Source organism: Corythoichthys intestinalis, chromosome 6 (assembly GCF_030265065.1).
Source record: "Corythoichthys intestinalis isolate RoL2023-P3 chromosome 6, ASM3026506v1, whole genome shotgun sequence".
Lineage (NCBI taxonomy): Eukaryota > Metazoa > Chordata > Actinopteri > Syngnathiformes > Syngnathidae > Corythoichthys > Corythoichthys intestinalis.
In genome coordinates, this window is record NC_080400.1 from 10,579,114 (window position 1) to 10,605,785 (window position 26,672).

Consider the following 26,672-nt stretch of genomic DNA (forward strand, 5'->3'; position numbering starts at 1 on the left):
ATTACTAAACTGTGAGTACAAGTTAGTAAACTGTGGGTACAGTTTAGTAAACTGGAGGTACAATTTCGTAAACTGTGGGTACAGATTACTAAACTGTACCCACATTTACAGATTACTAAACTGTACCCTCAGTTTACTAAACAGTACCTACAGTTTAGTAAACTTGGGTAACGTTTAGTCAACAGTGGGTACAGATTACTACACTGTCGGTACAGATTAGTAAACTGTGGTTACAGTTTAGTAAAATGGGGGTAAAGTTTAGCCAACTTTGGGTACAGATAACTAAACTCGGTACAGTTTAGTAAACTGTGGGTACAATATATTAAACTATGGGTACACCCACAGATTACTAAACTGTGGGTACAGATTACCTATGAAAAATATTCTTTCTCTACCCTGGCACCCAGCGGGCTCCGTACTAATAACCAAGCTAATTTTACAGGCTATTCAGCATATTCAAGATCCTTTTTCTTATCCTAAAAATTCAAACTGTTTAGTAAACTGGGGGTACAATTTAGTCAACCATAGGTACAGATTACTGAACTATGGGTACAGTTTAGTAATCTGTGGGTACAATTAGTAAATTTTGGTTACAGATTACCTATGTAATATTTATTTTTATACCCTGGCACTCGGGGGGCTCCATTGAAAATTGCCCCAGTAAAACTAACAAAATAGTAATCGATAAAATTGTAAAACTACTAAAAATGATACCTCTAACTAACCATTTTACAGGCTATTCAGTATATTCAAGATTTTTTTTCTGATCCTAAAAAATCCAAATGTCTACAATATTCACTTGTAAAAAGTCAAACATCTTTTAAAATTATTTTCTTGATGAAATTGACCCCATTGCCACACTGCTCATAGCGCTTTTGTCGCCCCCTTCAGGAGACCTACAGACCTCTTGGCGAGGACTTCAGCTTCGGCAGCAACATTCTTATCGGCCTGCTGGTGATCGCCGTCGCCATAGCGACAGTGATCGTGATCAGCCTGGTGCTGCTGCGGAAGCGCCAGTACGGCACCATCAGCCACGGCATCGTGGAGGTACGTCACGCAACCAGTGTTGGTAATCTTACTTTAAGTCATTAATTACAGTTACAAATTACTTCTCCCAAAAAGTAGTAACTCAGTTACCTCAATGTAAGAGTAATTAGTTACTTGGCAAAGTAACTGGTGTTACTTTCCATGTTTTTTTTTTTCATTCCAAAAACAAAAACAACATAAAAACAGGTCACACTATGTGAAGTTCAAAGGGTTTTTGGCTTAATTGGCCCTCGCCCAATTCTTTACCCTAAACTTAACTAGACACAGGGATATAGCGATAACTAGATAGTAACCTTTGCTATGTTTGGAAGTCATTTAATGTTGTGAATCAACCGTTAAAGTTGTTAAAATTGCTCCTGTTATTGCATTAGTTCCCTTTTGTATACTTTCGAAATGTGAAAGTTTTAAAACTGTTTTATCATTTAAAGGGATTCTTGATCTTAAAGACAAGTAATTCTTAAATGATAAATGTTAGTAGTAGTTATAATAATTTGAAATTAAAACTCCTCTTTATGTTTTCGTTTTAATAAGATTTGTAAAATTATTTTAAGTGATAGGTGGCCATTCTTGTTGACGTCGCAGTGCGGTGACGTCACCGGCCCGCTGCCGAACTTCCAGCGTGTCACTCGTTAGCTACCCCAACATGTCGTCGGTTCTGCCCTTCAAATTTAAACCAGAGCGGAAAAGTGAAGAGCAGGACAGCACTGTCGGTCGTTCACGAGACGAGCAGCAAAGGCGAAATGCAGACCAGCAAATACCTGATACGACAAGAGTTAGGGAAAACTGGGGATGTACTTTAGGCAAATGCGTCTCAATGACAACGGAGCGAGAGAGCTGTTGAGAACGGTTAGCAGATCTTCAAGGTGAGCTATTGCGTGATCAAACTTAGTCCTATATAATTATGTAGATTGTTAGCAACCAGAGATGTTGTGTGCTTTACATACAGTACAGGCCAAAAGTTTGAACACACCTTGTCATTCGTGCATTTTTATTTTCATGACTGTTGACATTACAAACTCTCACTGAGGTAATAAAACTATGAATGCACACCTGTGATAGTCAGGGTCAGAGTCGTGTCGTGGCTGACTGTCCTTATTAACAGGGGCGCTGCCAGGGATTTTGGGCCCCACCACCAGTGCTGGTGGACACACACACATGTAGAGTATCAACTACGTAATTTCCTGCATTTTGGTGAATCTTTACTCACTAATTTGTACATTTTCTGCATTAATTTAAGATGAAAATATATTTAAGTAATGATACAGCGTATAGAGCAATAATGAATAGACTGATATCGTCTATAAGAAATGTACTGAAGGCATCAAAAAGTTGCTTTGGTAAAAAAAAAAAATATTTTCAATGAAAGAAAAAAATAATTTGAAAAATAAAATTGCCCTCCCCTAATATAAATATATATATTTTTTAATGAAAATTATATGCAAAGCAAATGACCGTCTAAGGTGCTAGTCACATGATCTGTTCGAAAAATAATTTTGACCCATTATAAAAATGTTTTTTTGTTCATTTCATTCATTTTTGTTGCTGTTGTATTGCTTTTAAATTTATATATATATATATAGGAAAGTTAATTACATGCAATGACACTTGTTGGCCACCGGGGGGGCTGCCCCCCCTTAAAATCCGCTTATGCTCAAAACCTGGAACACTGGCTGTGAATGCCGTGGGTTCCCTGCCATTGACGTCTAGCGCTGTGAGCTAACATGGACATCATTCTAACGAAAGATTTTTAGTAGCAATTTCTTGGTTCCTGTTTTTTCAATCCGCGAGTACTTTAAACTATGTCTTCAAAATCAGATGACATCATTATTTTTGTGTGTGTGTCAGGTGGACCCCATGTTGACGCCCGAAGAGCGCCACCTCAACAAAATGCAAAACCACGGCTACGAGAACCCCACCTACAAATACCTGGAGCAGATGCAGATTTAAACCTGAGGGGGGCGCCGCCCACTGCTGCGTACTACTGACCAATAATTCCATAACAAAATGATGATAACACGATGAGCTCATTTGCATACACGCAAAAACAACCCTTCTACTATTGTACAATAGCGCGCTTATTTTATTTTTTCCTTTTTTATTTTTATTTTTCACCTTTGTTATCTCATCATTTCCATTACCTTGGATCAAAGATGTATCACATTTATGATTTTTTTTTTTTTTGTGAAAATTTTTTTTAGATGTGAATCAAATGCTTCTTTTCATGTTTTTACGACGGAACTGAGGCCGCCATTTTTGGTTTTTCCCCTTCAATGGTTCGATTGTATGTGAAGGTTCTTTGCAGCAATATAGCAGTGTTCCCACCAATTTTTGAGGGGAAAAAAATAAAAATTGACAGGAATTTTTGAAATGTTGACTATCGTGCGCTATCATAAATTATAAACCAATTATGTAAACGAAGAGTCTTACAAAAATCTACAGTCTTGAAATGCAGTTTTTAACTCTTTGAATGCCATTGACGGTGCTAAGCGCTGTCAGCCCTTCAGGTTCAAAAAGAATGGACGTCTACTAGTGGTAAACTAAGGAGGATGATCGGACGCCACAGGATTGGACGTCTAGCCCCGTAAATGGCACTGAAAAAGTTAACGAACACAAAAATACAATGCGATTCAGTACAATGGTAAAGAACTGTTTCCGCCTGGTGGCCCGCTAGGCTTATAAAGTACACTGAAAAAGACAAACACTATTGAAAATGGATGTCAAGATGATATAATAGAAATGTATTTCTACATTTCAAATGTTATTAACTCATTCACTACTGTTGACGGCGATAGATGTCCAATTTATTTCAAGTAGGAGGAATCGTTAGATCGTCAATGGCGCTGAATGAGCTAACAAGGTTTGCCACACTACCAACTTTTGTTGAATGTAAGATGGAATGTTCTATTTTGGACTGTTAGGGGATGAAGTATTGTTAGGTTTTTTTTTTCCCCATCTTAAACTTAACCCTTTATAGGGCAAGTGACTATTTAAATAAATTGAACTTAAACATTTTTTTTTCAATTGTTGATCATAACTAATTTTTACATGTATTTTTCTATATTTTTGCATAAATACAATTATAAATTCTTGCATGTTAATATAAACATAATTAACACTAGGAGTCCCTGAGAATTCTGGTACTCCTACTAGTCCCAAACAATGACCAATATGGCCTCTCCCCCAGAAATCCCAGAGGGGGAGAAAATGACCCAAGTGCTTTTGAATTGGCAAGTCATTGCTGGACAGACAACCGCCGTTCATATGGAAATGCAACCACTAGACATACATTAACTTCAGGCACAATGACCACAATCCATGCTCCATGCCCCTGATTAAGTCCTTCTAAAGTATAGACACAATTCCTGCTTTACACTCAAATTGCAGTTCTAAAACGTTTTTTTTTTTTCCTTCAAAACAATGTACACATTTGGGCCATTTTTTCTGTCGTCGTGTGTGGAGTATAGGAGAAGTGAATTTTAAAAATGTGTAAAAAGTGTCAAACTTCAAAAATAAATGTTAATTAAATAAATGTAGCGTGACTTGAACTGACACAAACTATCACGAGTCACGGAGGAGAGGCCAAATCTGCCATTGCTAGGAAATATTAGTGTTTGTCTTGGGAAAGGCCAAGTCGGCCTCTGCTGGGTTTTTTAGTGTTAATGACATTAAAATGTTGATTTTTTTTAATTTATTAGAATTATTTTTCTATGTCATATTGAGCTCATTGGCATCCATTGACAGTGCTCGACAAAGTCAGCCCTCCCAGTCAAAATGGCTTGGATGTCAAACGCCGACAATGGCAGCCAATGAGCTCCATCAGTGCCCTATAAAGGGTTAACCCCCCCTCCCCCAACCATTTTAAAAAGTGGTACCTTCCCGCAAAAACAAAGCATGTATCTCAACATAAAAATGTACATAAACAGATATTTACAAAACAACCTCCATTTTCGTCCCCAAAATTCCAAATTGTCATGAAATATGAACTAAAATCTCATTTTGCCGTCTTTGTATAGTCGTTGTTACAATCAAAGCTTTTTCTTTCAGGAGGACTTTTTTCTGTGCTGGTGTGCATTGTTCTGATACATAAGATGATATTTTAAATATATATTCTTTTTCTATTTGTTCCTCGTCCTGTGACAGTACTGCACCCACCCCTCCCCTTAAAAAAAACAGCTTCAGTCTTGTAACTATAAATGCCTGTTTGACTGTGTGGCAAGACAACACACACATGCGGCTAATACTGTATATGCTGTATTTGGTTTGTATTATTAGTCATCGGAGAGTGGCGTTAACAAGCTTATTTCTGGTTAAGGGGAGGACATGTCAATAAAGTCACCACTTACAGTCCAATGTGTGGTCTTTTCTTTTCTAAAGAATATTGAATTGCATCCGAGTAACACCATACACACTGTGAAGCATGGGGGTGGAAACATCATGCTTTGGGGCTGTTTTTCTGCAAAGGGACCAGGACGACTGATCTGTGTAAAGGAAAGAATGAATGGGGCCATGTATCAAGAGATTTTGAGTGAAAATCTTCCATCAGCAAGGGCAGTGCAGATGAGACGTGAAGATGAAACACACAGCCAGGGCAACAAATATTTAAGGTCCTGGAGTGGCCTAGCCAGTCTCCAGATCACAACCCCATAGAAAATCTGTGGAGGGAGTTGAAAGTCTGTGTTGCCCAACAAACAGCCCCAAAACATCACTGCTCTAGAGGAGATCTGCATGGAGGAATGGGCCAAAATACCAGCAACAGTGTGTGAAAAGCTTGTGAAGAGTTACAGAAAACGTTTGGCCTCCGTTATTGCCAACAAAGGGTACATAACAAAGTATTGCGATGAACTTTTGGTATTGACCAAAAACTTAATTTCCACCATGATTTGCAAATAAATTCTTTAAAAATAAAACAATGTGATTTTCTGTTTTTTTTTTCCCACATTCTGTCTCTCATGGTTAAGGTTTACTCATGTTAACAATTACAGGTCTCTGTAATATTTTCAAGTGGGAGAACTTGCTCAATTAGTGGTTGACTAAATACTTATTTGCCCCACTGTATGGTGATTTTATGCAGAAATGTGAGGAATTCCAAAAGGTTCAGATACTTTTTCATCCCACTTTAGTTGAGTTAAATGAGTTTTTTTGGCTTTTTTTTTAAAACTGTTAGTCGTTAGCTTCTTTTTTATTGGCTACGGCTTTTAGCATATTATCAAAATAATTAATGTGAGCCATGAATGTAGTGGTTTGAAGGGAGATAGCTTCCAAATGTTTACAATAGTTGGTTTATAGTTAAAATTATATTGTTTAATGTTTACGAAGATGAACACCTTAAACGGTTTGTGAATGTTGACTATATATTTGTATGTTATTCACTAGATACTAATTGTGTGTACATGCATGTATGCACACCTGCACATGAGTGCAAAAAAGTATTACATTTCATCTCCTGTGCGCTCTAACCGGAGCCTCTGTAGTGGTCAACACATCTGAGCCAACTAGTCACAAGTACAATATTCCACATTTTCTTTCGTATTTCTACAATATTTTCGTAATGTTTGGTATGTTAAATTAGTATTTTCTTGCCCATATTTATTGTTGTGCACTTTTAACTGATTTGATAGTGTTTTTAAATGTAGCATCCTTTGCAAATACTGCGGTTAGGTTTTGGGTTGTGCTAAGTACGGTGATCCCTCGTTTTTCGCTGTTAATGGGGACCAGAACCTGCTGGGATAAGTGAAAAACCACGAAGTAGCACCCCCCACACCTCCATTTTTTTTAATTATTTTTTTTCAATGTGTTTATTCATTCTTATTCAAGTATAATTAAAAGAAACAAACATTTATGTATATACATTAATGTATATATTAGTGCTGCAACGATTAATCGATTAACTTGAGTATTCGATTTAAAAAAATTATTCAAATTAAATTCTATTTCTTCGAGTATTCGTTTAAAGTGGCATTTTATGGTATATTTTGAAAGTGTTTGCATTTTGTTTTATTGATTAGGGTGGATACACTGCCCAAAAGTCTGCCTCATTTCACATAGCTGAATCCAGCTGCTCCCTGTTAAGACCAACGTAAGTATATTGCCTGAACTATTTGGTAAGAGTATTGTAAAAAAAAAAAAAAAAAGCATTTTATAGCATTTAAGCTAGCGGACTTGTGTTATGCAAGTTAGCCAATTGTTCTTTTGTTGTACTTAGATCCATATTTATTATTTTTTTTATACCGTTTGAGGTTCAGCTCAGGTATTTTAATTTTTCATGTTCCTTATCCAATTACTCGATTATTCAAACTATCTAGTTCATCGATTAATTGACTACTAAAATAATCGATAGCTGCAGCCCTACTGTGTGTATATATATATATATATATATTTTTTTTTTTTTTTTAATTAATGGTTTTAAACATGTTACTGTCCCACCAAATTATTTTTCAACAAGAACAAAAAGTAGACGCCCAATCCATTTGCAAAAAAAAAACTAGAGAAATGCTTGTCTTTATTAAATGCATCGAGTGAGTCCACTCAAATCCGCTCAAGCTGCTCACTTACACACAATGAGTTGCCACAGCAACTGCGACGCTTTGAAATCTTGGCTTACAAGCGTCTCTGGCAAGATCAAACCTTAACTGCCTGCCAATCATTGTAAACTTTAATTAGCAACTCCAGTCGCAAATCGTCTAGTTGCCCAGGTCAAAAATGCCACTGGCAACACCCACATTGCTTAGCTTGTGTGCACCAGCAAAAAAAAAAATCAGTCAAAAAAATTAAAAGAAATATTTTTCCACCGCCGTCTTTTAGTTCAAATGGATTGTGTTGGAAATGGAACGTCCACTCGTGATCAAGTTAAAAAAAAAGTATAATTAAAAATTAAAAATGACAATAAGGGAAGGAGTTAAATCAAACACTTTAAATTAAAAATGTTGAAGCCAAAATACAACATTAATGGTTCAGCTACGACGTATATCTTAAACTAACCCGAACAAAATTTGCAAAACAATAGTGATACAAAACTGCTACCCATTAGTTCCCATTTTGCAATCCAGGTATTCTTTGTTCCTATTTTTCCAGCACAAATTCTCCCACATCCAAACTGAAACCTGATGCGTCACTGCTAGGAGAAGTTGAGTCAGCACAGGTGAATCACTTTTAAATTCAGGATTAAATCACACATCCGATACCGAAATAAACCACATGACAACTCCGGTTCTATATTTAGCCAGCACCAGTTTTAAAATCAATTAATCCGCGCTCAGGTGCCCAAATTTTGAAACACTGTAAATCCGCGTAGAAAAGTAGTCCCTACTTGTTTTGGAATCTCACGTCACAAAATGCAGTCCTGTCTCAAATTGTGCACGTTTAGCGTTCTTGAAACGTGAATGCATCTTGTTAGAGTCGTTTAGTTTGTTGTTTTACGGTTAAACCTGCTGTTAAAAGGTGTAAAAGTGTCGTTTTGTAGTCCCAGGTAAACACGGAAGCACAAACAGGTGCGCGACACGCCCACTGAAACCTGAATTTACCGGAAGACTTTTTTTTTTTTTTTTTTTTTTTGCCGTTTCACTTCATACCTGGTCGTTGTAGGACACGCCCGGTCGACCTATATACGCGTGACACCTATAGACATACACATAAAACTGAGTTTTTACATTAAATACAACATTGAGAGCGTTTGAATTGAAAGCGTTGCAACTTCAGGAAACCGCGGAGATTTGAAAGCTAATCACGAAAGAACACAAAGGGATTGAATAAGGAGGAAGAGGAGGTTAGCAACAACGACGAAGGCGGATCTGGTGTTTTTATTTCTACTTCCTATTTAACCCAGACAACTTTAATGGATTACATGGACAGTGGTCTGAGGTACACTCCCACCCAGGTAAGAAGTCCAGTTCTGATTCGCTTTAAATCAATGAGCACTGACATTGAACTCACCTCTCCCGTGACGTCATTACACACATTTCTCGGACATCTAAAATTCCTTAAAACGTCACTTATGCTCTTAAAAATGAAGGTTAACTCTGGTTTTTATTCTGCCAAATGTCACAACAGGTAGAATTTGACCCAAATAGTTAAGAGTCAGAGTTAGTCAGGTTAGGAAAGGCAATACATGAGTTTGTGTACAGTAAACACTAAATATGTGCTCAGATGCTTTGACATTTTGGTCCCAATTGGAGTCAGGAAGCCTTAGTGGAGGTTCAGACCCGATTCTGAATTCCTCCTGTTCGTCAATCCTTGTTGGAACTTGTTCCTGGAGTCCCTGTTGCAGTGACTCAAACACCAGAACGCCTTCAAAATAAAAATAATTGGATGCAATGATTTGCTCATGTATTCAAGACTCAATCCAAATTGTCCATTTGTGAGATGTTTTCATCCAACAAAATGTGTCCACGTTATTAGCAGGGATGTAAATGATCAGTTTCTTGACGGCGCGATACGATATTTGACGATATCATCTGCTACGATCTAAAAAATGATGTTGATCGATTTTTTGCGTTTCCGTCAATTTATTCGTAAGTAATACAGATCTACTAGAATCTCCCAAATGAAGCAAGTGATGCTCGCTGATTTTTGCGATGCTAGCAATGCCGCTAATTTTATTGCTCGTCGGTGTACCGAAAGGCCAAAGGTTTTGTTTTGTTGGCGTTAACGTCATTCCTGGTGAGTTATCTTTTTATTTACTGATGTATTGTGAAGGAAAATCCATAATGAATTTGAAAAGTAATACGTTAACTTTCAAGAAATTAGATCGTTAGCCAAAAACGTTCGTAGCAATATGGTAGGGTAGACAATTCCATGTTTTTCATTATTTTTGTTCACAAAGTGAAACTACTGTAAATTTCAAAACAAATGCTTGTAAGTAAATCATTGCATTGACAGTAGTGGACGTTCAATCCAATATGGACTGGGAAAGCTGATTTTTTTTCTTGTTTTTGAGTGTTTCTTTTGAAATGTTGTTCCGTATCATGATTTAGTTTTGCGTTTTACGTCTATTGACTCGGCCAAGAATGGCAAAATGCCTTTTTTCACTGGAATGAAGGCGTTCATGATTGCTTAAACAGTCTTATTACTTCAGATTTTCGCGGGTCATCATCACAAAGTTGTTTTGTTGCGCTCCTCGGCTCGTTTCCAGCAGGTCTGACTGGATATGACTTGCTGAAACCTCTTACTATCTCACCCCCAAGAGGAAAGCTCAGTAATCGTGAGTCACGCATCAAATTTCTTTAATTTCATGACCGCGCACTGAAACTGTTGACAATTGGTGTGACTGACGTCACCGAAAGATGGTTTTTCGGTCCTGTTTTGTCTATTTGGAGATGCTGGGTTTGTTGGTCACCACAGGGGTGAAGACATTCTTTGAATACGCAAGCAGAGACTTGCTGGTGCTTACTTTCTGTTGGGCAATCAACATAAACACTGAGATTGGAGAGTTCAATTGGATTGGGAGCGTAGGCAATTTAGTTCAGTTAGTGCTGCAACGATAAATCTATTAACCCGAGTAAAGTGGTATGAAAAAGTACCTGAACCTTTTGGAATTTCTCACATTTCTGCATAAAATCACCATCAAACGTGATCTGATCTTTGTCAAAATCACACAGATGTAAAAACAATGTCTGCTTTAACTAAAACCATCCAAACATTAGTAGGTTTTCATATTTTAATGAGGATAACATGCAAACAATGACAGAAGGGGGAAAAATAATTAAGTGAACCCTCTGCCTAAGGAGACATAAAGAGCAATTGAAACCAATTTTTACCAACTATTTTAGTTCAGGTGTGGGCCCAATAGGAGTGGGAACGTATAGGTACCTCACGATACAATGCGATTTGCGCTACAAAGTTCACGATAACGATGGTCTGACGATATGGCGATGCAACGATTATCGATACATTGGTCAGGAAATCATTTGAGGATATTCTACAAACAACTAATAAACAGAAAAACAAGCTTCTTCTGTAAATTGGAATGAGTTTATCGTGAGTAGACGTTCAATCCGTTTGAACTGGGAGGGATGGCAGCGAATGAACGAATGTTGTCTGAGGTAGCTAATTTTCGTAACTGACCAGCCTCATAGTTGGCAATATTTATGCGAAATAAATGCTACCTGCACGGTTTCTTTGCTTTTAACCAAGAATCGAGACTTTTTTATGTCCATATCTATGAAGAATTTGGGGATATAAGCATTTATTCACTAGAATTTTTGCCAGAAAAGCTGCCTTTACGTCAGGCGGTCGCTAGCCTCTTTCGCCAACAGAGTAGCATGGTGCTTCGTCAATATACGTAAAATAAACGCGAACTGTACGGTTTCATTGCTTTTGACCAAGAATCGAGACTGTTTTACGTCCATATCTATGAAGAATTTGGGGATTTAAGCATTTATTCACAAGAATTTTTGCCAGAAAAGCTGTTCACGCCAGGCGGCCGCTAGCATCATTTGCTAACGGTATATTGTGTATAATGATAATACAGAGATATTCTATTCCATAATAAGTTGTGATTGTGCGTAGAATTGATTAAATATCTATTTACATATTATTTATGATTGATTCTGCATGTTTTCCTCAAGTATTACGTTTCTGATGTTAAATTAAGTGATTTATTAGCTGTTGAAAACAGTAAAAAAAAATAAATAAATAAATAAAAAAGATAAATAATAAGTTGCTATTTTGGTCAAAAAACGTATATGTTAAATATTGCTATTGATCCTGAAAATATAGGTGATTGTCTCTGCATTTGGTGATTTTTGTGCATCTAGTGTAAAATCTGAGACTTTTATAACCATTTTAAGTTGTGTTATACCTATATAGAAAATAATTAATCGGGATTTTATAAGGGAACGACTTTGAATTTTTGATGCCGCTTTTAAGTCAGTAGCAGCTTTGATTTTGTAAATATTTGAATTTGAAGTTTTTGAAAAGACGCTCCCTACGAATGGGCCCCGTTTCCTGTGCCATGTCAATAGGTTATGAAGTCTATGTTCAAACTTACTAGCTGATAGATTAATTAATCGACTACTAAAGTTATAGATAACTACAGCCCTATGTTAATGTGTTGAGGATGTTCAAGTAGTAAAACCTACACAGCCACAGAACATGCAAACGCCACTGGGGGAAACATCACCCGTAGATGGCAGTGTCGCCTTGGGGTGGGAACCTCCGGGTATCTCACAATACAATTTGCCTTATAAGGCGGACTTAACGATTATCTCACAATATGGCGATCCAGCAAATATAGATGCTAGAAGGCAGTGTTGTTTTTGGCAGCCCTTTTAATTTTTGTCTTAGTCTTTTGGACGAAAATACTTATTAGTCTTCGTCATATTTCGGTCATTTCAAAATGTTTTCATCTTCGTTTTGTTTTAGTCAACAAATTTTCATACAAATTTCTAGGGCTGCAGCTATCAATTATTTTAGTAGTATTTTAGTTCAGAACTAGTTAGTTCGAATAATCAAATAATCGGATTAGGAACATGAATAATTAAAAATACCTGAGCTGAGCCTCAAACGGTAAAAAAATAAAAATAAATGTGGATCTATGTACAACAACAGAACAATTGGCTAACTTACATAACAAAAGTCCGCTAGCTTAAATGCTATAAAATGCTAACTTTTTTTTACAATGCTCTTAACAAATGGTTCAGACACATATTCCCACAAAAACGCCTAAATATATTTATGAACTTTAATTTACAAATGAATTAAAAACATTAGCTCAAACAAAAGCTTACGTTGGTCTTAACAGGGAGCAGTTGGATTCAGCCACGTGAAATTAGGCAGACCAGAGGGCAGTGTATCCACCTTAATCAATAAAACTAAATGCAAAATAAACCATTACAACACTACTTTAATTAAACGAATACTCGAAGCAACAAAATTTAATTTGAATATTTTATTCTAATCGAATACTCGAGTTAATCGATTAATTGTTGCAGCACTACAAATTTCATCTAGTTCCAGTCGACAGTTATGTTTTCGTCTTTAAAATCCAAAGTTTTAGTCCAAAAGTATAAAAGTTTTCCAACAATTTCGAATGAAGATAGACAGATGAGCACATATTGTAGTGTCTACAAAGACATCGCCAACTTTGTGATGATAATACACACCCAGCAGGAAAAGCAGCACATTATTTTCAATTAAACTAAGAAGAAGAAGCCACGAAATGTAAGTTAAAAAAAATGAACGAATCATTCGCTACCGGGCCTCCCACTTCAAATGGATTGGACGTCTATTACTGTCAATGGCAGCCGCTGAGCCTGATTGGCGCCGGTATGATATAATACAGTCTTAGTTCTGACTCACTTTGCTAACTTTTTACCAGGACAAAGACTGGGACGCTGACGTTCAGTTCCTGCCGGCGTCGGACAACAAAAAGCTCGAGAAGAAGAAAGGACCGGGCAAGGTGGGCGCGGTCATCGGAGTGCTCGTCTTATGCGTCGTCATAGCGTTGATGGCGGGCTTGTTGGTCTGGCATTTCCATTGTAAGTGTGCGCCGTTTTGAATCATGAACATTCACCTTCACCCCTCTTTTTCTGTATTGTATTTGGGCTATACAAAGAAGGGGGGAAAATTAGGACTACGAGAATAAAGTCGTAATATTACAAGATTAAAGTCATTATATTACATATATTTACATTGTGGAATACGCATGGAATTAGTGCGGCTAATTTAGCTAAATTTGTTAAATAGTACTGGCTGAAAGCTACAACAAAGCATTCGTATAAATCATAATATTGATAATAATTTGATGTAGCTGTGCCAAAAGACTAAGGCTTTCCTTATTTGTAAAACCGGTTCCAAAATACAAACAAGATGCTATCAATATTGTTCAGTTCAGTTGAGGAAGAGAAGCGCTATATAACGGCCGTGGTTGCTAATTTAGCTAAATTAGCTGCACTGCTTCTATACATATTATGTAAAGATACCACATATAATGACTTTTTTTCTCGCGATATTACGACTTTGGTCTGGTAATATTACTACTTTAATCTCTATATTACGCTGCATTATGTCTTTTTTCTCGTATAACATCTTTTCTCTTGTAATATTACGTAATGTTACGTAGTATCACGACATCTCATAATACTGTATTTCGACTTTGATGATATGACGACGTATGACTTCAATCTCGTAAATAACATTTTTGTCTTGTAATATTACGTTTATTGATTCCCATAATATTATGACTATAATCAAGTAATATTATGATTTTAGTCCCGTAATATTACGCTGTTTCACGACGTTAACTGTTATATTACGACTTCAATGTCTAATACTACAACATCACTTTATTCTCCTAAAATTATTACTTTAGTCTCTTAATAATACGTAATGTTACGTAGTATCACAATATTAATCTCGTAATTTTTTTCGTAATTCATGATATTTATTATTAGGATTTTGTAATATCTTGTAATATGTTTTTTATCTGGTACAATGACAACAAATTACTTAATGACAACAAATTACTTAATTTGTATATTACGACTTTTATCTCGTAATATTACATAAAATTTTTACATTACGTCTTTTTCTTACAATATTATGACTTTATTCTCATATTACATTTTTAATTTTGTAATATGAAAACGTAGCACTTTATTCTCATAATATTACAACATATCACTTTATTCTCATACTATTACAACTTTAGTCTCGTAATATTACGTAATGTTATGTAGTATCACGACATTGACCTCGTAATATTACGACTTTAAATTCATACATTGTCATATGATGTGATTAATCTCAAAACATCACGATTTTTTTCTTGGAATATTAATTTTTTAATCTCATCACACGACAAAACTATCACCTTATTCTAATAATATTAGGACATTAATCTTGTAATATTACATAAAATTATATTACATGATGGCTTTTTTCTCATAATATTACGTCTTTTTTCTCATATTACTTTTTTCATTTTGTAATATGACAATGTAGCACTTTATTCTCATCATATTACGACTTTTCTCGTAAATTGCGATTTTTATCTCGAAATATTTCATTATATGCCTTTATTCTCATAATTTTGCGACTTAAGTCTTGTAATATTACGTAAAATTACATAACATTTTTTCTTTTTTTTTCTTTTTCTCATAAGGGTATGTAGGATTATGGCTTTAATCTGGCCATATTATGACTGCAATATCATAATAGGACATCGCATGACTTTATTCTTATAATATTACAACTTTAATCTCACAATAATACGACTTCACTCTGGTAGACATATTCTTTTTCCTTGTGTGGCCCTAAAACTACTGTGGTGTTTGGGAAACGAATATCAAAGCCCAGAAAGAATAAACAGAAATAAAAATACACATCACAAACTTTTTCTTCCACTAAGACGCTTTTGATGAACCGTCAGAAAGTTGAGCCCTTTTTCTTCATGCGTACTCTTATGACGGAGGCGTTAGCATTGACATCGAGCAATCCCAAAGGATTCCTAGACATCACAATGAAAAAGAAGAAACGGATGCCTTTTTATTTGAAAACATTGTCGTTTGAGCGCTTTACGGAGGCGACTTCTCGTGTTTTGAAAAGCTTCCTCGGCTTTACAGTTTATGTAAATGTGCATTTAAACCAAAAGTTGGACTGTCAATTAAGGGTGGGAACCTCTGGGTAGCTTACGATACGATTTGCGATACAAGGCTCACGATAATGATAATCTCACGATACAACAAAACGGAAAAACTAATAAACAGAAAAACACGCTGTTTTTGTCCTTCTGTGAATTGGAATGAGTTTATCACTAGTAGACATCCAATCTATTTCACTTCAAACAGATTGGACGTCTTTGGCTGTCAGTGTTAGCCAATGCCACGCAATAAGTTCATTTTGGGGCATTTCACGTCTTTTTCTGATGAATTTCGTTCACTTCCTTTTCCTTTTGGGGAATTTGCATGTCACTTCCTGTTGATTTTGGGTTACAGAAAAGAAAGCAACTCAAGAATGAATAGAAAGTGACTCAAAATTAAAAGGAGGTAACCTGTAAATGCTCACAAGGCACTGGCTGTGAATGCTCTGGTTTCAGTGCCATTGACGTAACTAGACGTCCAGTCCAGTCAATGACAGTCAGTGAGCTAGCGTAGACACTACAGGTGGTCCCTGGCTTACGAGCGACCAATCACATAAACTCGTCCCAAGTATTCGACCACAATTGAAAACACACAATAAACAGTACAAAAAGGGGTTATATACAGCCTCTGGATGCTTCACAAGCAACAAATGTGCGCGCAGGCTGTCACCTCTGTCACGGCTGCTATGTCTGTGCGTGTGTGGGATGGGCGACGCATCTGTACATGCGCTTGCTTCCTGTTCTAAGTTTCCTGCGCCAAAATAAAGCACGCATCACAAAACAAGAGTCGTTTAAAATTTAAAAAGAAAAAGAAAAAAAATAGACGAGACTCAGGCGTCGTAAAGTCGAAATCACGTAAGTCGGTTCGGTCGTAACCCGGGGATTACCTGTATTCTAATGCAGTGTTTTTCAACCAGTGTGCCGTAAGAGATCGTCAGGGTTGCCCCGAGAAGTTATCCAATATCGCATTTTTTTTTTTTTTACGTCGTCGGGCGGAGTTTGTAACAGACACTTCCTTAAATGGTGTTCCTCCTGACATCCACCACGCGGTGGCGCTGCTTTATTTACATTGAATATGTTCTTCTTCTGTTGCTGCTTACGTTTATGTTGGAGTTAATCTGCGAACGCATATGTGCGAACCGCTGAGCTCCCGAGTGACGAGTGGTCAAGGTGGATTTATTTATTTATTTATTTTTTTTGTGAATAAATGTGCATAAGTGGAAGCTTCTCCCCTTTTTGTTACATTTATGCACGCATCCTACCTACCGCGCGTTTCAAGTAGCAGTAGGAAAGGAGTACGTAGGTAGAAGGTTGCGGTCGTGTGCAAATTAGCAATGTATTGCTCGTGTCGCGTTCAAGAACTGCTCAGATTGCTGCCTGCGAAAATGTGGACCCCAGCACGTCTACTGTACATCATTTGATTAGAGTCAAGTGTCAATATACACGAAATTGTTCATTTCATCCATATTTGAGACCCTCAATCCGCCCCCTGTGTTTTATTCCAACACATTGTTGAGGACAGCAAGGTAGCTGATGGCTAGAAATCCGAACAGTTCTTGAACGTGACGCGAGCAGTTGCATTTGCTCTCGTTTCAAGACAAGTCGACTGGCTATTTTGTTCGCCTCCATTAAAACAGAGAAAAAAGGCAACTTTTTTTTAGAAACACTACAAAGGTAAAAGAGCAAGCACTTAAAGCCAGTTAGCTTGTTGCTAAACTTTTTGCAGAATCCAAAAAGAGACAATACTAACCGCCTGCAAAGCCATTGTCAGTGAGATGCTTGCCCCGATGCACTTAAAGACATTTCTAAAGTCCCCCTGCCTGACAATTCTGAGCTTTTAAAGCCTAACTGCTATTAAAAAAAATAAAAACAGAGAGACTATGAGCTGTTGAAGAAGATTCCTGCCAGGATATCGACTTTGTGTTTATCCATACAGGCTGAAGTTTCACACTGAGTAAGTATAAATATTGAGAGATTATTTTATGATTAAATATACTGTACAGGCGGCACGGTGGCTGAGTGGTTAGCACGTCCGCCTCACAGTTCTGAGATCAAGGGTTCAATCCCGGGCTTCGGCCTTCCTGTGTGGAGTTTGCATGTTCTCCCCGTGCCTGCGTGGGTTTCCTCCGGGAACTCCGGTTTCCTCCCACATCCCAAAAACATGCATGGTAGGCTGATTGAACACTCTAAATTGTCCATAGGTGTGAGAGTGTGCGTGAATGGTTGTGTGTCTCCTTGTGCCCTGCGATTGGCTGGCAACCAATTCAGGGTGTCCCCTGCCTACTGCCCGAAGTTAGCTGGGATAGGCTCCAGCACCTCCGCGACCCTCGTGAGGAATAAGCGGCATGGAAAATGAATGAATGAATGAATATACTGTACAGAAAATAATTTTGGAACATTTTTGGTTTGTGATGTGCCGCGACATTTTTTCCAATGTAAAAACGTGCCGTGACACAGAAAAGGTTGAAAAACACTGTTCTAGATTTTGGTTGCAACCGATTGGTTTTATTAAACAGAGACACCTTTTTAAAACGATATATCAATTGTTGGTGGGAACATATTGATAACCTTTTGAGCTACAAAGTAATGCGATATACAGTATCAACTTTTCGATATGTGTTCGTACCCTTACTGTGGATATTATCTAAGTATGAAACTGCTTACCGTAATTTTTAGACTATACGCCGCTACTTTTTACCTTCATTTTAAATCCTGCGGCTTATAGTCCAGTGCGGCTTATTTGTTGATTTATTTGGGTTCATAGGTAACACTTTATTTGACAGCAGCGTCATAACACTGTCATAAGACTGTCATAAATATGACATGACACTATAATGGGATTGGGCTTATGTCATTAAGTGTCATTCGGCAAATTAGGTCACTAACTCTTATTTATATCCAGCTGGATCATTTACATCCATTCAAAAGTGAGACAATTTGCCAGATAACACAAAATGACATCTGTTATAAGTAGGGCTGTCAAACGATTAAAATTTTTAATCGAGTTAATTACAGCTTAAAAATTAATTAATCGTAATTAATCACAATTAATCGCAATTCAAACCATCTATAAAATATGCCATATTTTTCTGTAAATTATATATATATTCTGTAAAATAAATTGTTGGAATGGAAAGATAAGACACAAGATGGATATATACATTCAACATACGGTACATAAGAACTGTATTTGTTTATTATAACAATAAACCAACATGATGGCATTAACATTGATTAACATTCTGTTAAAGCGATCCATGGATAGAAAGGCTTGTAGTTCTTAAAAGATAAATGTTTGTACAAATTATAGAAATTTTATATTAAAACCCCTCTTAATGTTTTCGTTTTAATGTGTAAAATTTTCCATCAAAAAATAAACTAGTAGCCCGCTATTGTTGATGTCAATAATTACTTGCACAATGCTCATGGGTGCTGAAGCCTATAAAATCAGTCGCACCCAAGCGCCAGCAGAGGGCAGCAAAACTCCATAAAACACAATTAACAAGTGGGCATTTCACTCTACTGTCATTTAAATCTGTCTGAGCGGGACATGTGCGTTAATTGCGTCAAATATTTTAACGTGATTTGTTAAAAAAATTAATTACCGCCCGTTAACGCGATAATTTTGACAGCCCTAGTTAGAATCATTCATTAAATGCTCATTATGGTGTCATGACATAATTATGATTGTCTAATGACAGTCTTGTGGCATTACTGTCAAATAAAGTGTTACCAAATACCATAATTAGCAAGTAATGAAACAACTGTCACAGTAACTGAAGAAATAGTTAGCACAGAACATTAGTTTTGATTGAATTTACATCTGTAGCGCTGCAATGCATGCTAAGAGGTATGTTGGACAACAACAGTGTTGACAGCGGGTGTCAGCAGAGGTTAACTGTCTCCCCCAAGGGTGCAGTGATGGCCAAATGAAGCTTCTTGAAACAATGAAGCTTTGCAGCCAATTGGTTCAAAGCTTCATAGTGGTTCATTTGGTCTTATGACAGTCGTATGATGCTGCTGTCAAATAAAGTGTTACCGGTTAATATCTTTTGGTGTAAATATCCCATAATACAGTAAGGACAGCTGCAGCCTATAGTCAGACGTGCCTTATAGTGCAAAAATTACGGTATGTTACAGTATTCAAAGGATTTTGACAAGCTTCAAATGTCTTTAAACTCATCCAAACAGTTAACATAATTTTTTTTTTTTTTTTTTTTTGTTCTTCATTAATCATGGCAGCCTTTTATTTCATTGAGATCGTTACACTATCTAAACCAAGATTAAAAGAAAAAAAAAAAATCATGATAGCAGTCAGACAATATTGGAAAAAAATTGTGATACATTTTTTTTGCCGGAGTTACCTAACGTTATTCTGCTGTAAAAAAAAAAAAAAAAAAAAGTTTATCCATACGTCCTCGCAGACCGTAAAGACGTGCGCGTAAAGAAGATGTACAGCGGCTCTATGAGGATCACCAACCAGGTGTTCGACAACGCCTACGAGAACACCAACAGTTCCGAGTTCAAGGCTCTGGCCAAACAGGTTAAGACGCAGGTATGATGATGATGATGATGTAGTTTTTTTAATGAACCACCCTCACGGTCATCTTGCATTTTTGGCAGCTCAAAATGCTCTACAGCAAAAGTCCACAGCTGTCCAAATACTATGTGGGCTCCACCGTTCAGGCTTTCAGCGAGGGGAGCGTGATCGCTTACTACATTTCTGAGTTCAGCGTTCCCAGCGGCCAGGAGTCGGCGGTGGACCACGCCATGTCCACAATGGATAAACTGGTGGAGAAAGAGCAGCGCAGCATCTACAGGCCGGGAAACTCTTTGCTGCTGGAGGACGTCATATCATCGGGTACGACCGGTTGCCTCAAAAATTTGCTAGCTAGCAAATAATTGCTACTGGATTGATTGTGTTTTTTGTTTTACAGAACTTGATTCCCGGTTGTTTTCTACGAAATTCAGGAGTAAGTCTGCTTTTTTGAATCTTTTTTTTTTTGTTCATAATTAGAGCAGGGTTTACCCTTTTACTTTATAAGCCTGGCAGCCCCAAAATGTGTTGATTTTGGAAGTGTCACAAAAATCAAAAGGAAGTGACCTATAAATGCCAGAAATTTCAACAGGAAGTGACCTGGGAATGTCCCAGAATCAACCAGTGACCCATATCTGCCTGAAAATCAATAGGAAGTTACCAATGAATGCCCTAAAATAGGCAGGAAGTGACACATTGAAGGCCCAGAAATCAACAGGAATTGACCTAGGGATGCCCCAAAATCGACAGGAAGTGACCCGAGGGAGTTTACCTACCAGCAAGTTGGATTGCCCCAAAATCAATAGGAAGTGACCTGGGAATTCCCCAAAATCAATAAGAATTGATACTCAACGAGGAAGTGATTTGGAATTGATGCTAAATCAACAGCAAGTGACCTGGGATTGCCCCAAATTCAATAGTAAGTGACCCGGAAATGCCCCATAATTAAAAGGAAGTGACCTGGATATGCCCTAAATTAAATAGGAAGTTACCCATAACTGCCTGGAGGTCAAAAGGAAGTTACCAATGAATGCCCTAAGAAGAGACACACAATGCCTAAAAAATGTAACAGAAAGTGACCTAGGGATGCCCCAAAATCAACAGGAAGTGACACCAGGGAGTTTACTAGTGCTGCAAGGATTAATCGATTAACTTGAGTATTCGATTACAAAAAAAAAAAATCAAATTAATTTTTGTTGCTTCGAGTATTCGTTTAATTAAAGTGGCATTGTAATGGTTTATTTTGAAAGTGTTTGCATTTCGCTTTATTGATTAGGGTGAATACACTACAATTTGATCTGCCTCATTTCACATGGCTCAATCCAACTGCTCCCTGTTCAGACCAACGTAAGCTAAGTTTTTGTTTGAGCTCTTGTTTTTTAATGCATTCATAATTTAGTTTATAGGCATATTTTTTGTGGGAATATGTGTTTGAACCATTTGTTAGGAGCATTGTAAAAAAACATTGGCATTTTATAGCATTTAAGCTAGCGGAATTTTGCTAGGTAAGTTAGCCAATTTTTCTTTTTTTGTACATAGGTCCTTATTTATTTTATTTTTTTATACCGTTTGTGGCTCAGCTCAGGTATTTTTCATGTTACTTATTTGATTACTCGATTATTCGAACCAACTAGTTCATCGATTAATCGACTACTATAATAATCGATAGCTGCAGCCCTAGAGTTTACCAGCCAGCAAGTTGTAATGCCCCCAAATCAATAGGACGTGACGTGGGAATGCACTAAAATAGGAAGTGATAATCAACGAGGATGTGATCTAGAATGGCGTACCGCAAGCAACACGTCCCTTTTGCTCAATAATATTCATGACGTTAGCAATTGTTGCTAGGCGGGTCAACCTCCTGTTTGTCCCTAATAGTAAATGCATGGAAATATTGTACGAACGAGATGTATACTGAGCTAAACCTACGAATTCTGTCCGAAAATGATGTCCCTGGTGCCAAATTCACTGTTAAAGATGTGGAAGAACATACAAATGTTCAGTTAAAGAGATGGCTTGAGTGTCGAGGGCTGAAAAAGACGGGGGGGGGCCGACGTGATCCAGCGTTAGCTTTTCTGTTGACACCTTTTTCTTGTGTGCATTGCCTTACACCACTGTCAATGACACTCCTTTTTCAGCAATCTATCCTTTACCACCATATGCCCTGTCTTTCTTAAATATCATATCCTCTGGTTGTCTTACGTCTCTGACAGTTCTTGGGGGCAATTTACATTGCTATTTTTGTGTAGCGATCGCAAATTCTACTCAGTGACAGCCAACGAACATTTTTTAATTTTTTCATTAATAACAATTTTTTTTTTTTTTTTTTTTAACAGAAAAGGTAACAGTGGCAGTCAGATACCATTTTAATGTTTTTTCAGGTCATTCATTGTCAGACAGAAGCAGCACGGCAAAAAAATGCCACGCTAAAAAATAATTAAAAATATCAAAATATTCGTCCTCTGTAGGGCCATGGCCCCCAACAAAATGTTTACTGCATATGAAATGTGAATGGCTTCACCTTGCTGGTGTTAAACTGGTCATTTGGACGTCCGCACAAGTTGACGTTCTATTGTTCACATTTTTTCCTCCGAGTTTTTGGTATCGGGAAACGTATGAAGAAAAAATCCTTCATATGTCGTAATGTCTAGAGTCGTTTCTATAAGTTCCATAGCAGCAGTGTTTCATCGGCATGTTCTTTTTTGAAAGATTACCGGAGAAAACAAGCAGAAATAACATGAATTGTATGCGAGGGCGTGTCTATAATGACCCACTTCCGCGTTACGATGGCGACGTCACGGTCTAACAATAGCATTCGTGCGGTACCCTATTGAAACTTAATCAATAGGAAGTGACCTGGGAATGCCTCGAAATCAATAGGAAGTGACCTGGGAATGCCCTGAAATCAATAGGATGTGATCTGGGAATGCCCCAAAGTCAATAGGAAGTGATCTGGAAATGCCCCAAAATCAATAGGATGTGATCTGGGAATGCCCCAAAGTCAATAGGAAGTGATCTGGGAATGTCCCAAAATCAATGGGAAATGATCTGGTAATGCCCCGAAGTCAATGGGAAGTGATCTGGAAATGCCCTGAAGTCCATAGGAAGTGATCTGGGAATGCCCTGAAGTCAATAGGAAGGTATCTGGGAATGCCTCGAAATCGATAGGAAGTGATCTGGGAATGCCCTAAAATAAATAGGAAGTGATAATCAACAAGGATGTGATCTGGAATTGAAACTAAATCAACAGGATGTGACCTAGGAATGCCCAAAATCAGCAGGAAGGGACCTGGGAGTGCCTCGAAATCGATAGGAAGTGACCTGGTAATGCCCTAACATATACAGGAAGTGACCTCGGGATGCCCCAAAATCAACAGACCGATCAGCAAAGCATCCCCAGGCAATTTCTTGAGAAATTGCATGTTCTGAACAAATGTTTTGTTTCCATTTCATTCATTTCTAAAGGTACTTATGAATTCTAAAAAAAAAAAAAAAAAAAAAAGTAAAAATACAATAATTAATTAAAAAGTATTACATTATGAATGGTGTAAAAGTTTTACATCTTGTCAAAAATAGTCACTTGCCCTGGAAAAGGTTGAAGCACAGCATTAACTCATTTACTGCCATTGACAGTGCTAGAAGTCGAATCTGTTTTGACTTGGCTGGCACCTCCCAGTCAAAACAGATTAGATGTCAATCGCCGTCAATGTCCCTGAAACATGATCATTCACCGCTAACTTTTCTCGTTGAAATAGATTGGACGTCTGTCGCAGTCAGTGGCAGTGAATGAGTTAACATTCACACAAAATGTATTTATCTCACGAGTTTTAATCAATATACATGTTTTTCAGGGTTTTTATTTTATTTATTATTTTTAAATATCTTTAAATGATTTTCGTTTCATGCCTCAAGAATTTTTTAGGTTTTCCGAGCACACCAGGACGAATCACATCGGGCAGATAAGGTCCCCGGGCTTCCCCGACAGCCCGTACCCACCCAACACCTTCATGCAGTGGCAGGTTCGGGCCGACCCAGGCTACGTCATCAAGCTGGACTTCGACACCATGAACTTGGAGGAGAACTGCAGGAACGACTTCGTCAAGATCTACGACTCCCTGGTGGCCATAGAAACCAGCGTCGTGCAGGAGTGAGTTTGGAAATGACTTTGTAGCGCGTGGAGGACCTCTGCTGGTTATATGACGTCCCTACAATACATATGTTATATACAAATTATGTTTCTGATTGGTCATGACTATATATAATGCTTTTAAACTGGATAACTAAATTGAAATCTATTTAAATGTGTAAATCCCAAACTAAACAATACGATATAAAAAAGTACAATACAGTATACAAATCCAATATTTAATAGAGTAGCAAATATTTTGTTAAAAAAAAAAAAAAAACACATAGCCATTTTTAAAAGTACTATATATTATTGTCAGAATTTCATGAAATATTAGTACAACTACATTAATAAAAAGGGCAAAATATGTACGTATTTTCAAAATATTTGTTCATTACATGGTATTTCATTATATATTATATGAAAATACAAGAAGTATATAAAATGATTTTTTCATTTTGTTCATCAGTTATGAATTTACTGAAATTTTTAAAGAGTGAAAACTTGTTTAAAATAATTTTACGTAAAGTAAATGTTAGTAAATACATATAATAATAATTATATATATATATATATATATATATATATATATATATACTGTATATTTATTAATGTAATTATTTCATAATGTATTTTGTAAATTTGTAAATCCAAAAATATTTATATGAATTTGAGTTAATTTCATTATTCACCAATTGAAAATATTAGTAGAAGTAAAAATGAGTATTTCATTTTCTTCATTAATTAATCATAAATAAAAAAGAATTTCCATTTTATATTTGTATAATTATTTCCTGACATTTAGATAGAAAATTAAGATAGAAAATAGAATTTAAAAAAACAACAACAACAAAAAACATTTTTTTATTGGATGAATTGGATACAATTTATTAAAATATATATATATATATATGTTTATTTCTATATGTACTTTTTATCATTATTAGACTAGAAATATTAGTGTTTTTTTTTTTATATTAAAATGAGTCAAGTAAAATTAAGAAAAACAACTTATTTTTCATTTAAATGAACTGACCATAAGTAATGCAGTCATAGTAGTAGTTATTAGTGAATATAAGACTTTTGACTATAGTGTAATTAATCATTATTACATGAATGAGTTTATCTCTAGTAGAAATCCTATCCACTTGAACAGGGAAGTTAGCAAAAAATGGTCGTTCATCTGCCGCCAACCCTCCCTCCTCAAACGAATTGGACGCCTATCACCGTCAACGGCAGCCAATGCGTGAACTAAAAATTCCATTTTGTCTTCAGGATGTGTGGCTACTACGCCCCCAGCGAGCCTTTAGCTTTCCTATCATCAGGCAATGTGATGCTGGTCACTATGGCGACCAACCAAGAGAAAAACTACCCGGGCTTCCGAGCGCAAGTGTCGCAGGTGCGACGCGGCAGCACCAGTAGGAAGCAACGCACAGACACCCCCCCCAAAAAAACACTCGTGTGAAAATATGGCAGAGTTGAAATGAGTTTTTTTTTTTTTTTCTCAAACAGATACAAGGTGCGGCGGACGGCTGACGGGCAACGTGGGAAGTTTTACTTCTCCCAACTTTCCTAATTATTACCCACCTGGGACTTCCTGCGAGTGGACCATTGAGGTAAAAAAAAAAAAAAAGCCAGACGATAATATGCTGCAGGGGTGCCAGAACATAGGCGGGGTTTGACTTTTGGGGCAGGGGGGGCACAACATGTTGATGACCCCGAAATGCAGGGTTTGCAGCAATAAACTCTCAGGAATATTTATAATAATAAGTTGACAATAAGCGTTTTATACTTTTCACCAAGATCGTCATCCATTGAATATGGTACGCCCGCCGGTGTCGTGCCAGTGTAGTTACTACAGTCAAAAATTGTATCCCCTGGGCGGAGCCATATGTAGGGTAGATTTTTGTCTTTATTATTCAAAGACACACAAAAAAAGTCGCTTCAATCCCCAAAAAATTTGTTTGAAATTTCAAACGCATTTTTTTGTTTAAATGCATGTGAATGCTTTTTTTCTTTGATTAAATTTTTTTTTTTTTTTTTTAATTTTTTTTTTTAAGTAATGTTGATTTGGGCCAAATTTTGGCAAGGACATTTTTGTCTTTATTATTCAATCAAACAATCCGTTTTGTGTTTGGGCTATATTATGGGTAGGACTTTTGTGTCTAAACCATTCAATCCCCCCAAAAAGTTGCTTCAATCAAAAACAAAAAAAAAAAATCAACGAATAAAATCATTTGAAAAATAAAATTGCCCTCCCCTATTTTTTTTTTGGGGGGGGGGGGGGGGATTATATGCAAAGCAAATGACAGTCTACGTTGCTAGTCACATGATCTGTTCGAAAAATAATTTTGACCCATTATAAAAATATAATTTTTCTTGTTCAT

General features: G+C 36.8%; 2 protein-coding genes across 5 annotated transcripts in view; both read left to right on the forward strand.

The window, feature by feature from the left end:
• Nucleotides 1-5,397, forward strand: part of LOC130916983 (amyloid beta precursor like protein 2-like) — a 191,277-nt gene extending 185,880 nt beyond the window's left edge. For all 4 annotated transcript variants that reach the window (XM_057837997.1, XM_057837999.1, XM_057837998.1 and 1 more), the window contains 2 exons: nt 892-1,047; nt 2,893-5,397. In XM_057837997.1, the coding sequence (XP_057693980.1) occupies nt 892-1,047; nt 2,893-2,994 (258 nt within the window). In that variant the 3' untranslated portion in view covers nt 2,995-5,397. The remainder of the gene's footprint in view (nt 1-891; nt 1,048-2,892) is intronic.
• A 3,233-nt stretch (nt 5,398-8,630) lies between these two features.
• The window catches only part of LOC130917807 (suppressor of tumorigenicity 14 protein homolog), a 48,789-nt gene continuing 30,747 nt past the window's right edge, over nt 8,631-26,672 (forward strand). The window contains exons 1-8 of the mRNA XM_057839527.1: nt 8,631-8,920; nt 13,361-13,520; nt 20,047-20,177; nt 20,246-20,483; nt 20,560-20,595; nt 24,072-24,306; nt 25,561-25,703; nt 25,798-25,901. Of these exons, the coding sequence (XP_057695510.1) occupies nt 8,879-8,920; nt 13,361-13,520; nt 20,047-20,177; nt 20,246-20,483; nt 20,560-20,595; nt 24,072-24,306; nt 25,561-25,703; nt 25,798-25,901 (1,089 nt within the window). The 5' untranslated portion in view covers nt 8,631-8,878. The remainder of the gene's footprint in view (nt 8,921-13,360; nt 13,521-20,046; nt 20,178-20,245; nt 20,484-20,559; nt 20,596-24,071; nt 24,307-25,560; nt 25,704-25,797; nt 25,902-26,672) is intronic.